This window comes from Pezoporus wallicus, unplaced genomic scaffold, assembly GCF_028554395.1.
Source record: "Pezoporus wallicus isolate ANWC-B61680 ecotype Strahan unplaced genomic scaffold, APGP_CSIRO_Pwel_v1 contig_6484, whole genome shotgun sequence".
NCBI classification, from domain to species: Eukaryota; Metazoa; Chordata; class Aves; order Psittaciformes; family Psittacidae; genus Pezoporus; species Pezoporus wallicus.
Window position 1 is genome coordinate 136,374 of NW_026638903.1, and position 14,905 is coordinate 151,278.

A 14,905-nucleotide genomic window follows, 5' to 3' on the forward strand; every position below is an offset into this window, starting at 1 on the left:
CGAGTAATAATCAAATTAAATTCTAAGCTTGTAATTCATTATGATGGGCTCTGTCCAAAGTAGGATGCCTGCAAATTCCCTTCTGATAATTTACTTATAGAAATCACAGAATTAGGACTTAGAAAAATATCCAAGTGTTATTTGAAAATGCTTTTAATCATTAGATGAATGTGTGCTGACTCATTGTTTTAGATTATTCCCTTTGGGTAGGTACTGCATTTATGTAAATATCAGATACCTGCATGCACAAATCCCTCTTGTAATTTATCTACATAGTGATCTCATTTACACATGCATATAAGAACTAATGACTAAATGTTCTTCTAGTCAACACATTGTCCTTTACAGTGGCCAGTAGCCTTCTTCCTCCGATTCTTTCTCCCCTCTGCCTAATTCTTTTCCCTCTATAACTTCTGGACAGTAGTAATTTTGTAGTCTGCTGGTTTCCTTTCTATTTTTATATTTGATAGGCTTCAGTGAACTTTGTCTCTTATGGTACTTTCTATTACCTTTTAAAAATTACTTATGCTTTTGTCTCCATCACATTTTGTGGCAATGCATTTTTGTGTGTATCTATAAAATAGATACACTTGTTAAAAAAATATTCCTATTAAGTTTCCTAGTTACTTCTTTTTAATTCAATTTCTCAGTTTATTACATATTTCCATTGTCAAGAGAAAGTATTTTTAAACTGAAATTGCATCATATTGTCATATCCTGGGTGCTACTGTTGTCACTGGTCCTACACTCTGGGATAAAATTCTCATATATACAACTATATAAAACCCCTGTAAGCATCATGCTATTTCTGCCTTCCATGAATCCTCCTGTAGCAGCATATTTATTAATAACTGTGACACAATATTACTAAATTGATGTTTATAATAACAGGTCTCAAGTAGGGTATAGCTCATGCACCTATACTGAATAATTATCTAGAATCATGCTTATTAGAGAAAGAAGCTAAAGTTCATCTAGGACAATTTGCACAATTGCTTATACGTTTGCTAGTCTCATTTACTGTTTAATTCATGAAATGGACTGAAATGATAGGACTTCTGTAGTATATCCTGATTGTTTATGTAGCTGGGCTAGAAAGTGCAATGTTCCACTCAGATTCCAATACGTCACACATGTGAATCCTTTTGCCTCCATTTTTCAAATATGTGACTGTCACATTTGTGGTGTGTGCTATACAGGAAGCAAATCTGGAGGTATGCCTATGTGTTCAGCTACAAAATATAGCTGAGGCAAATAATTTACAAATATTCCTAATAAGTCTGGGGTGCCAGGTACACAAATTGATGCTCTTGAGAAACCTGAAGAAGCTCCTTTGCTCATCGTAGACTTGTAACTGTGTGCATCTGACAACACTTAAAATCTGAGTATTGTTAGCATCGTTTTTCCTTGAACTGACAAAATAATAACTTGAGCTTTTCAGCATTATACTGGTGTGGTGTGAAACAAGCTTGTCTCTCTGGAACCAGAGCCATCCAGGTGTTTATTGAATTGTACCTGGGAATGGGGGTAGACCTTGCAATTTTGCCATATCCAAAAGTCCAACAAGGACTGAGAGTATAGGCCTTGCTCTCAATTCTGCAGTCTATTTTCTTCATGAACTCACAAAATTCTTGAGAAGGAAATGAGTTCATTAGAATAAAATGTTTTGCTTGAGATTTCCAGGTCAATTAGATTTTCATGCTCCCCACTTATCTATGGTAAGTAGTAGCTACATGCTAAGCTCCTTGTGGCAGCTCAGAAAATCCTGTCTTTGGCTGTCAGGCCCAGGTTCTCCAGTGTGCTGAGAATAAAACATAGGACCTGAAAGTGATAAGAATGATTCCCAAAAATCTATGCATAATAAAAAAAAAAAAAAAAATCTGTTGGATAAATTAGGATGGTGGAAGCTATGAATTGAAAGGTTTCCTGGTATAATGTGCCATGGAAAATATAAGCCAGTAATATTCATAAATGTACATACTCTAAGCTTTTCCTGGTAGCATGTTCATTTTTTACATTGACTAAAACTTCTGCTTACTAACATTCTCAAGAAACAACTTGGTGCTTTTTTTCACACATTTGCACTTTTCATAGATCAGTGATTAGACTGGTCTCAGCAAAGTTCCTCATAGTAGAATTTCACTTTACCTACCTGGGTTGGCACTTTACCACTCTCCCGGACCATTTAAAAACTTCCCTGCGGAACCCCAAGGTTCCAGGGTAATCTCTGAAGTACATATTAGTGTTTTACATTGAAAAAAGTCTGTACACTAGACTAGAGTGCCCAGACTGTCTATATATGTCTGTATATCTAGAGACAGAATTAAGTGGACTTTTGTCATTTCTAGGTTGAGCAATGCTGCAGTAATGGCTTTTCCTGTATGGTGGGTCACACAGATCCCTTAATGCCACAGCAGGGCTATTGAACATCTCCTTTCTCCTATGTCTAGTCTTACTCTTCATACACAGCAGATTTGCAGGCAGATTCTGGACCTCATACTTTACAGGAGAATGAGATGTACTGCACTTAAGAGAAGGTACTTCATTGGTAGACAGGTACTCTCTGTGTATTAAACCTGCACAAATGGTTCTCTTGCTCCTGAGATGTCTGGCTCCAGAGTCAGATGAGAATAGGCTGTTTCTCCCCCCCAAAAAAAATTAGTCTGCATTTATAATCCCCCCACACACCCCCACACACACACCCCACACACCCCCATTTCTTCAAGAGAAAGCAAAGGTTTCTTGGGTGTATGTTCCAAGCTGGTCATATGCAGTATCACAAAGTATATGATGCTGAATGTGCTATAAAGTAAATCTGGGTATGGGTTCTAAGTGTAGGAAAAAAAAAAAAATTCTCAGCAATAGTACACAGAATTCTTGCTGTTCAAAAGGCAGTTCTTGCAAAAAACAAATAGTCAAGGAATACCCCCCACTTCAGAAGAAGTTTCTTGTTCACTAGCAAATATAGTATGCTTGACTTATTCCCCAGTTATTTTATTTCAACTGATCCATAACTCTTGAAACTCACTTCTAAGGAAGGTAGTATTTATTCCATTAGATTCTTCTTTATATAAAATATAGCTTAATTTCTTCTCTAGACACAGATGTATAGTATCAATGTAATTGCCCCCTCAAAAAAACCCAAAACTGTGATATTCCAAGGCTCAGCCATTTCTGTTCTGTTTTGCACACTGAGTTTTAGCTCCATATATGTAAGAATTGGTACTGCAATAATTTCCCAAATATCTAAAAATATGCATGTATGTATTTTCCTTCCAGGGATGCAAACGTGTCATCGACAGTATTATTCACTGCAGATGGCCCGTTTGTCAACATTGCCAAAGCAACTAACAACAGCCTAATATTTACAAAAAGGTGGGTAGAGTGCGGTTTCTTCCTCATACAAAGAACAACTTAAAGTGTGGTGGCAATCATTTATATACTGATTTCTAGCTCAAGTTTGTCCAAGAGGTATAATGATTCTGCATGAGGTCTGGACCATAAACATACCTAGGTTTTATTCTCTTTCTACTACTGAGTTCTGTGTAACATTGGGAAACTCTTTCTTCCCCCCTCCTTTTTTGCCCGTCTATTGTATAATTAAAAGAAGAGAGGTAGTTGCTACATTTTTAGCTAGCATTCAGTACAACCTTATGTGAAGTCTTTATATATTTACTGTGGAAACAATAAATACTGCTATTTAAAAAAAAACCATCATTTCTTATCTAGTGGTCTCTAAATTATAAATATGTAATATAGTGGGAGAATTAAAATGGAGTGGCATATACCCATAGTTATGTAGTAGTTGTCATACTAGGTACTCTGTTATCAACAGAGGACAAATAAGCATTCCATCAAGGCATCTCTTGAAATACTGTCACACTCTATAATCCATTGACTTTATTGGATTTAGGACTTGATGTGGATTGCTAACGCAAGCAATTAACAGACAGGTATCTTTATTTAGACAAATTGGTCCCACTCATAAATGACTTCTCAATGTGTCTCCACCTTTAGAAATGAATCATCATGAAATGAACTTTAGCATACTGTCAATTATATTCTGATCTCTTTCAACCCAAATAACATCTGTAGTGATTCTGAAGTGTCCTACAGACTTGTAGTTTCTTGTAGATTAAATGAAAATGTAATGTTTGCACGGGATTATATTCTCAGGAAATTCTGGAATTTACCTCCAAAAGCAGAAAGGCTTGCCATCATCAAATTAAAAAGTAAAATATACACAATTACTTCAATTACTGTCTTTCTGCTTATAGAAGGACTTATTATACACATTTTTTCTGGAATCCTACCAAAAGCACTGAGGTAGAAAATTACTGTCTAATTGCTAAAATGCTGAAACTATGTTGAGGATGGAAAGAGTCTGTGTTCTTTCAGGTTTCCTTTATAGACATACCATGTAGTAACTAAGCAGGAGAGAATTCTTAATTTTCTATGCCATGTTTTATCTACAGTAAAAAAAATATTTTTAAAGGGGTACAGTTTATGTTCTTATTATAACCTGTTAATCCTAAACATTTATCATTCTCACTGGTGGTGAAAGTATCTTCAATTAATGGAATATCATTGCAAGCTATTTTTCTTTTCCTCTTGAGTGGATGGCTAAACCAGCATTGCCACAAGAGATCTTAAAAAGTGGTAATGATTTAAAGATGTCTTCTGTAAATATCTATTAAACACTAAAAAGTGATTAATTCAGGAGGAAATAGAATAAGTTCATTTATCTTAGATGTATTTCTGTTGCAAAAATAGGTATCTTCTACCATGTTTCATCTGGACAGCTGGTAGGAATCATTTTACAGGGTGAAACTCTTAGAGATTCACATGCTTTTTGTACATATAATGAATGATAGAAAGATCACACATACTTGATAATTAAGAAACCCCCAAATTCATCAAATTATAAAATGTATTTCTCACATTGTCTTTGGTCTTTACTCAAGTGTAACTATCATTGAATCAAAGGAGGGCACTTATATGATGAAACTTGAAAGCTGTGGTGGCAGAGACAGCAAAACTGCTCTCTGATGTCCTTAGGCAATGTATATCCTTGGCAGAATAGTTTTGTAACAGGGAGAAATCCTGCCTTGCAGATGTATGTGAGCAGATTTCACAGGTATAATTGCTTTTGTCAGTCCTAAGCGAAGATCATAGTCTCAGATTTCCCAGCTATACTAGATTTCTGGCCAGCATGCTGCTTCTTAGAGAGCACTCAGAGAGGCATAATTTCTACTAAAGTAGTCAGTAGGTATTGGTGGTGGGAAAAAGACCCTCAATACATGTGACTCCCTGTTTCCATGTAAAAAGAAATGGGGACAAATCTGACATATTGGATATTATTTTGGCTAGTTTATGCATCTACCTGAGAGAAAACATAGGATCAGATAAAAAAGCTAATATACAGTACCAACCATTCTTTTAGAGCCTATGGGAGGAGCTTGGTCAAGAGTATTTAGTTCCTATGTTATGCAGAAAATGGTATTGATTTCTTGTGGATTTATGCATTTCTGGTTGTCCTCTTTAACGTTTGTCTTGCTACCAAGGGACACCCTTATGAAGTCAATATAGACTTGACTACAAATTGTAATTTGTTAAATTAGTTTAAAATTATGAATCTATCTTGAAGGGGAAAATTGCTATTTGGGACTCTCAGGGCTGGAGGCATACCTCATTCTTATGCTGTTGTAGTGAAGATTTAATTGGGAATGTGGGGGGTGGTTATAGTTTCCACTTGTCCTTGCACCACTATGCGATTGTGAAAATGCTGGGTTACATCATGCATTATAATAAAATTTTACAGCAAACATAATGAGGGATACATAATACCTATAATATCTTCCCCTTTTCTATTTAAAAATCATAAAGAGATGCATATTGTAAACTAGCCATTGGCAGACTTTTTTTTCCTTTGATATATTTCTGTGTATCAGATTTAAATTGTTAGTACACATACTGTCTGAAGTGTTCAGATTCATTACAAGTTATGAAGATAATCTTAAAACCTCTGGGTATCAGAAATGCTTGAGTAGTTTTGATCTGTGGTCTTGCGCTATTCAGACTCTGGCTTTATATCTCTGCTAAATAATTTCTAACCTTTTAAATGCAGCTATATATTTGACAGTGCATTATAACCTTAGTAAAGATACAACGATATCAAACTATCCTCTTAAATTCTTTGGTCACACTGATCTCTAGTGGTAAGGTATTAAAAACATCTCAAAATATAGAAAAAATACCATACACAGTTACAATTTAATTGAGAATCTGTCACAGATGACTCACTTCCCTAAAAAGCAAGAGGTGTCTACTTTTATTTTTGTAAAATATACGAATTCGGTGTCCATTGAAGAGGAATATGTACATACAGTACAATATATAATGTTGTGTATTTATAATTACAATATAATTAAAACATGTTGGATAAATATATTTAACAGTTATACTGATAATGTGTTTATATAGAGAAGTGTGTAAGTAGATATATGCTTATAGACATTTATATATAAATGTCTACGTATGTATACTTGACAGTCATATAGTGTTTGTTGGTGTGCAGATATTTGTGATTTAATTGCATTTTCATTCTAGAGAATTCTGTTTGAACAACCAGGTGGTTCATCTGCAATGCAACAATAAACGTAAGTAGACATACCCTGGGAATATTTCACATAGAAATCAAATTGTTCAGTCCATAAAGCCTAATGTTTATAGTTTGAATTGAAAGGTTAGGGAATGGACTATAAAAGCTATACTCGTAATGATATAAACACAGGAAAATTTAAAGTCTTCACTTGTTTTCAGTGTTAAGTATACACTAGAGATGGTAGTATTCTGAAAACACATATAAAAAATCCAGAAGGTCTGAGGAAAGAACACATCTAAATCCAAGTTATAAAGTTGTATCTTGATTTCAGCTATAAAATCTCAATTTTTTTCCACAGTAACAATATTTTTGAATAGCAGTTTAGATACTACAAAGCCAATTTTCCCAACAATATTAGCTAGTCTAATAAAACATGCTATAGCCCCCTAAAAAGCTGCATTTTTTTTAATTTATTGTTTTTTTTTTTTTTTTGTTTTTTTAGCTTGCGGAAAACACCTGGTAACTCAGAGCTACAGAACAAGAATTGTAGGTGGAAGTGATGCCAGAAGAGAGGCTTGGCCTTGGATAGTTTCACTCCATTTTAATTCCAGACCTGTTTGTGGAGCTTCCCTTGTCAGTGATGAATGGCTGGTGACAGCAGCACACTGTGTATATGGGTAATGTTCATTGCACTCAGAAGTTAACACATTCTGATACTCCCACAGCATTCAAGTATCCAAGTGGTGGATAGTTGTCAGTAAGGCTGGGTTAAAGTATGACCTGAGCCATCAATCAATCCTGTATAGAGCAAAACACTCTTTCAAAGGATCATACTGAAATCACTGTGGTGTGACACCTTTTAAGGCATTTTTCTAGATGTTTACTTTAGCATGAAATGGTTATAAATTCACAAGTGCTGCTTTCTCTCCACTGAATCTAGGGCATCTTTCCAACTAGCTGAGACAGACATATGATATCCTTGCCACGTCTTTTTTATTTTAACGATAATGAAACATTTATTTTATGTGCAGGTTCACTAACGAGACATCATATTATGAATAATTTTTGACACCAATATAAAAAATAAACAACTAGCTCACTGTTTAATTGCTGGTTTGAATCATTTTTGGGCTCAGCTAAAGGCTTCTTTACTTTTTGGTAAACCCTTAGTCCTTACTTAAAAGCAGAGAATCATGGAAACTAAACAGCAGTGAAGAATTGCACTTTAAATATATGGTCTTAATACTGAGCATTTGCACTTAACCCATAATTAATGTGATGTTCCATTAATGAGTTGAATCTCTGCCAGTGGTAGAAAGGATGACATCATATCTTAGAAAGGTAAACTGAGTATTGTCTGTTCCTACTGTACATTATCACAGATTGATAAGATTTACTGTGCATGAATCTTGATTTATGTCCATAGGCAATATTGGATATCCTCTAGATGGTGTTATTTGTACTATTCAAAGTGAGAAGTGATGCATATGAAAATATTTTCTAGGGTTTGCTTCCATAACATCTATAATAAAAACAAGTGCTGAGACACCTAGAAAATGGAATGGCAAAAAAAAAGATACATTAACATTCAAAATTACAGCTGAACTTTCATTATAAATAACTAAGTAGTACGGCAGTGGAGACTATGCCGATACATTAATGATGCCTCATTGCATGACAGGAGCTATATTCCAAGGAGACATATTCCACACAAAGACACTGAAATGAGAAGGATCAGGCCCCTCTTACTTTTTACACAATAAATCCACACCTGTCTTTTTACTTCCTTTTCCCTTAAATCACCTTTCTATTTTCACTTAAATCTTATCATCTTGACTTTACTGGCATTTTCCCAAGTGGGAGCTTGTAGTTTCAGACCTTAATCCTGAGCATTCAACTTAAATGCTAGTAGTTTAGAACAAGATAACCTCTTGGTGTCAAACCAATTCAGTACAACAATCAGACTGAAAACATATTTTTGGAACTATGAACCAGTTGATTAACAAATAGCAAATAAGTAAGTTCTCTAACATAAATGCAGCCTCAAACTAGCATGCATAGTGTAGCAAAAAAATGCAGATTATATCATATTTTTACTTTTTTATTATTTAGATTAAAAAAAATAAAAGATCAGTTTTCTGAGTCTATGAGCTGCAGCATTCCTAATGACATCTTATGCCTACTATTCTTTGGATATTCCATAATAATTTTCTAACTGGGACCAATATTAATTGCCTGGTGGGCAGTCAGCAATATTTTTCACAGTGTTTAAAAAGACAGAGTAATTTAGTTAATGTATTTTCCTCCTCTGCACTACTGTCTGATTAATTCTTCATACATAATGCATTATAAGCCTAACATAAAAAATTGACCATGTATTTCTAGAGTCTGGATATTTAAGATAGCATTACTATGCCAAAATTTTAAGCACTTCTGCTACATTCTATTTGTTTTGACAAAATGTGCAAATGCTATGAATTACCATGAGGTTAAAAATTAGCATTTTACCTAACATATTTTTCAAAACTTTCATTAATCATTCATAATTGTGAATTCCTTGCAACTTCTAGGAGGCAATTAAAACCATCTCAGTGGAAAGCAGTTCTTGGCTTGTATGACCAATCAGATATGACACAGCCTTCAACAGTAGTTCAAAACATTGATCAAATAATTATAAATCCTCATTACACAAGATCTACAAAAGATAGTGATATTGCTCTCATGCACTTGCAATACGAAGTGCAATATACAGGTGAGTTGCTCTTTTCCCATAAAGCAGATTTACTCTATTATGCAAAACTCTGTGTTAAGCACATGAGGGTGATGGGGTGGTCGTACATTTTTTTACAATCTAATCATTCTGGAGGCAGTCCAGTACTTCCTGGCTATCTTGCCCAAAAAGCAGGCTTGAATTAATGAATATTTTCTTATGTGACTTTATAAAAACCTGAATACAGGGAAAAGGTTGAAATTGATTGCTTGTTTCTTATTCACAGATTATATACAACCTATCTGCTTACCAGAAAAAAATCAACACTTTTTACCAGGAATTAACTGCTCCATTGCTGGATGGGGTACTATTATGAGTGAAGGTGGGTCATTTGCTCGGAAAATTATGATAGGCATGAAGTCATGAAGGAAAGCTTGCTCCTGATTCCACAGGGGTTGCTAAAGTAAAATAATTTAAAGAGATACTCCCCCATATAAAAATTTGGGAACTATCCCCCTCCACTGCTTCTTCGCCAAAGCAAAATAAATTATAACTTACTTGTTCAAAAATATATACATACCTAAGAAAATTGAATCATGAAAAAACCTTGTTGCATCCCCTTAGAATTTATGATGACAACTTTTCTCAACATGGAATACATACATCTTTTTTCCAGGTATTGGGTGGGGGAGGAGGAAGATTAGTCTTTCTGACAATGGGCAAACAGTTTTCCCCAGAAGCCAAGCACACTGACTGTATTGTGAAATCTATGTTCTGTTTGTATATCATATGCTCCAGATTTGAAGTCTCTATGAAATAATAAACATGCCATTTCAGTTCCACAGTTACTTGTATGCATTCACTTCTACATTTTCCGAATAAAATTGCATTTAAAATTTTAAAAGTTTAAATACTCAAAGTGAGGATAATTCAAGCTCCTAAACCCTTTATTATCCCTTATATCTCCCCACAGTGAGTTCATAGTCATTGATTTTAGTAATCTTGATTTAATTATAACCAAATTCAGTCCCATTACACAAGTGAAAGCTAGGATTCAATTAATGAGCAATGTTCAATCAGTGACTGTGTTACAGGCTTATAAACCTGAATAGTACAGCAGTGAGGCAGTTTCCTGCTGCTCCATAGCGTGCCCAGCATGCTGGAACAGAAAAAAAGCCATCAGAATTCTGAGCAGGATGTACATATTTATTACAGCAGGTAACTGTACTTTGTATTTTCATCAGGTCCCACTTCAGATATGTTGCAAGAAGCAGAGGTCCCTCTCATTTCAAATGAAAAATGCCAACAACAGATGCCAGAATATCATATTACTAATAATATGATCTGTGCAGGATATGACAAAGGAGGAGTAGATTCTTGTCAGGTAAATACAAGTGACTCATTTCGTACTTGCATAGACCACACCTCATTACTGAATAAAATGCTTCCTAATCCTCCAGTCATTAAAACCAGGACAATCACTTCACCAATGTAATTTCTATTCACAGTATTTTTCCCATTTGATACTCTATCAGGATAAAAGTTGAAAAGGTAAAAAGCAATTTTTGGTCATCTTGACATAAACAGCCTTGGAGGAAGATAAATATGAGGACTGGAAATTTTCTGTACTAAGCTTTCACTAAGCTTTGAATAATTCCTGCTTAGTAATTCCATGAAGAAAAAAAGGACATGCTTAAGGAAAAGCAGAGTACAGAGAAACAAATACCAAATAAACTGAAATCTCAGAAATGTTTCCCAAAGGGACAGATCAATGATGCCTTTCCCCAGAATCTGTAGACTCTGGAGACCTTGTGTAGGTGGAAGCCACAGTATTTTGGAGAGGTTGCCTTTCTGCATTGTTATTTTCCTGGGTACCTAGTTTTATCCATTCCAACTCTGGTTACAGCGCACTGTTCCCTTTGAGGATTTAGTCAGAGCTAGCTGTCACATAATTCTTCCAACAATATGGAGTCTGTGGCATGGAGACTGGCTGGGTCTCATCAAGTCTAATGAGCTCTCCCATGTAATTGCAACTGCCTTGCCCTGGTGACCTAAGACTTCATCAGGTACAGTGGCTTTGGCTAGTTTAGTCTAGAAGGAGTGTATGCAAGCCCAAATTTACTTGCCATTCCTTCAGCCTCTGTGGCTTTCCTCTTTCCTTTTTTCCTTCTGAACCTCATAATAAAAAAAAAAAAAAAAAAAAAATCAGCTTAGCACACAGGATGACATAGAGTACAAGTGACCAGCATTGTGATCAACGACCACTCAACCATGAGCAAAGATGAACAAGTCCTAATAGTGCTTCAGCCTTTAGGCTGCTGTCACAGCCTTTGAACATTTGCAGACACCCTAGAGTTACAGGCAGAAGTCTTTTAATGCTCAAGTCTCTGCAGATCTCTCCTATAAAGATCCATTCACAGGGCTATGAAAAGACAGAGATAATACTGGATAGACAATACCCAACTAACTTGATAGACAACAAAAAAATAGTCGTTGCTTTCCTTCTCATCAAAACAAAGACACTCATGGCTGACTCATCACCTGCTCTGGCTGTGGGATGAATCAATTTGGTCTTCCACATTCAATTGCAATGCTACATCTGCTAAACTATTGAGAAGTTCAGCAGATGTCCTTGAGAAAAGGACACCTCCTATTCTGGTAATATTGCAATTTTTTCTCTAAATCTGAAGTTCAGAAAGTCTGGGGTGACCAAGAATATAACTGCATGTTGTCTGAATAGGTTTAATTAAAAAATAATCCTACACATTTACCTAGGCTTTGTGAAAGATGAAAGGCTAAATTTAAAAGTAAGAAGCAGAAAAATAATTTGAAACCCAGTCCTGTACTGAAAAACTGGTAAGAGCTTAAGTTCATATTCTTTTAAAAAAAAGGGAAAAAAAAAGGAAGAAAAAAAAAAAGAAAAAAGAAAAGAAATCTAATATCTATCTCAAGAATTCTTCCACATGCAAGTATTCATATTGATCTCGCTTCTGGTGCCCAAGACAAACAGGTACAATTAAGGATCAACACAAACAAAACAGCATAAACAGGCTGTGCTTCAGAATTCACAGTGTTCACTTTTAACTTCTGAATTTCATATTGCAGGGAGATTCAGGTGGCCCTATGACATTTGAAGATGGGGACAAATGGTTTTTGGTTGGTGTAACATCATTTGGCTACAAGTGTGCACTTTCCAAACGACCAGGAGTGTATGTTCGAGTCACCATGTTTGTGGACTGGATCAAAGACATTATCTATTAGCATGATATTATTAAATGATAAAAATAGAACTTCAAGGTTGAAAATAAGCCATTAGATAACAATGTAAACCAGACTGGCATTTCAACCTTACAGTTAGAGAAACTGAATAAATATTTAAATTTCAGGGAGGAAAACATTACTATTTGAGAACTCCATTACCAATTGAGAGTAATATTCCAAATCAGATGCTATGATTTTTTTAACAAATAGTTTTATCATTTTACTTTTTCTATGAGACCATGAGGAAACAGTTTCTTTGAACATGAGTGTATTAAATGCATAGTGAAGGGCTTTACAAACCATGGGCAGTAAAATAAAAAAAGTTTGTAAACTGCAAATGCTTTGTTGAAAAATCGTCTAGATAGTTAATTCCAGGCCAAACAATACACAGTTTTATGTTTTACACTGTATTTTTCAATGTATATTTTCATTCCAATGAATAGTCAACTCTTCTCAGTAATCTCACCACTCATCAAAACAAAGGTATGTTATCCGTTTAAACTGGGCTCATGGGATTTCTTCTGTTTTGTCTATTACAAAAAGCTCTGGAATGAGGTTTATGGATTGTGCACAAAAACTGATCATATATCATACTGCTTTCTAATGAACAAACTGAATGTAAGCCAAAAGTTCTCTCTTGTGTAATGTGTTGGAATTAATAAGAGTTAAATAAGGATTGAACATAGCTTTTTAGTTTTCTTTTTAAGAAAGTGCTTTGGCAATTATTCAAGCAATTACAGATATGTGCTTGTGTACATCCAAGCAGAGACTCACAATACTACAACGTCCTCTTACAAACAGTAATGTCTTTTAAAAACATCTGACAATAATGAGTACCAGCTATTTCTAGTGAATAAAAGGTAATAGAGTTCCTTCAATATGCTTCTCTGTAGTGATGACTTTAAATACTGAGTTTGTGCTTTGTATAAAAACTATCATGATAGCTGAACTATCCAAAAAGGAAAGAATACAATGGAAATGGTTTCATCTTCTTGAGCTCTTTTCTAAATAGGTTTCTATTAAAATATAAACATCTATTTGTTGAAATGCCTTAATGTAATCATGTTTTAATGTTTGTGCAATATGATGCATTTCCTTTATTTCTGTTTTAGAGTAGTGTAGGATATTTAATATATTTTTAATTCCAAAGTACTACATGAAAATACAAAATGCATTCTAACTTAGCGTGTATATGTAACTACAGATATACACATAGACGTATGATTTTTTTGTAAGTACTTAGTAGTACACTAAATGCAGATATGAAGTGCTCAGAACAAAAGGCTAGCTTACAAACACAGGCTGGCAGTCATTGATAAAATAATTAACAAGTCCCAAACTGTTTTCAGGTCTTCATAAGCATTAGAGGACTAGGTCCAGACCAAAATGTTTATCAATACATTTGTGACCACAAGGAAGACAGACAGTTGTGATTAAGCCAGAAAGAAAATAAAAGGTATTTTAGACACCTTCTTTTATATAAACAATGCAGCTTTTAACATTAAAATGTTAAAGCTGTTAATCCTAGCTTTCACGGTGGACTTTCTCCTGTTACTCTCCTTCACTTGAAAAAAGCCACTGAAAATCAAGTGCATTTTGCTATCACTGTAAATTGATTTGGTGAGGTGCTCCTACCCATGGCAGGGAGGTTGGAACAAGATGATCTTAAGGTCCTTTCCAACACTAACTACACTATGATTCTACGATAAGGCAATTAACGTTAAAATGCTTAATTAAAATGTGACATGATTTCTGCATTCTTTACCATACATCACTATTGTAAATTGTGTTTCAGTCTGTTAATGAAATACGAGAGCCAACTCAAAGCAGAACCAGTTACTAGAAAACATGCTTCCCAAAAAGACAGTAATATAATTCTATTTACACATATTTTTGCTTCGCAAAATGCAAAGCATCAATGTATTTTGAGGTATACATTAATAAACCATCCCATCAGACTAAAAAAATTCCTATTATAAACTGGTATAGAAATTTATATGTAATATAGACTAGTATGACTAAAAATAAATTTTTCATTTCATCTAACTTACGTCTACATAAAACTAACATAACAATCAACCTCATTCTGGCCTTCATTCAGCATCCATGACTTCAGTGGCTTGCATATTAACTTGTGGAGAAACCAGTCATTACTGTGTTGGAACATGAAAATAATCCATGCGGCCCACAAGTTGCTCTTCCAAAATGCTTTGAAAGAGAGGTCAGAAGCTTGATACTGATTTACATTGCTTGCACCCAAAAAGGTTAAAAGATTAAAGAAGGACTCAAGTTGCTCTCTCAAATGCTTCTTGCACAATAGAAAAACAATA

General features: G+C 34.7%; 1 protein-coding gene across 1 annotated transcript in view; it reads left to right on the forward strand.

The window, feature by feature from the left end:
- Window positions 1-12,702, forward strand: part of TMPRSS15 (transmembrane serine protease 15) — a 53,364-nt gene extending 40,662 nt beyond the window's left edge. The window contains exons 20-26 of the mRNA XM_057413034.1: window positions 3,280-3,375; window positions 6,610-6,659; window positions 7,107-7,281; window positions 9,175-9,356; window positions 9,601-9,696; window positions 10,559-10,698; window positions 12,420-12,702. Of these exons, the coding sequence (XP_057269017.1) occupies window positions 3,280-3,375; window positions 6,610-6,659; window positions 7,107-7,281; window positions 9,175-9,356; window positions 9,601-9,696; window positions 10,559-10,698; window positions 12,420-12,575 (895 nt within the window). The 3' untranslated portion in view covers window positions 12,576-12,702. The remainder of the gene's footprint in view (window positions 1-3,279; window positions 3,376-6,609; window positions 6,660-7,106; window positions 7,282-9,174; window positions 9,357-9,600; window positions 9,697-10,558; window positions 10,699-12,419) is intronic.
- Window positions 12,703-14,905: the final 2,203 nt, after the last annotated feature.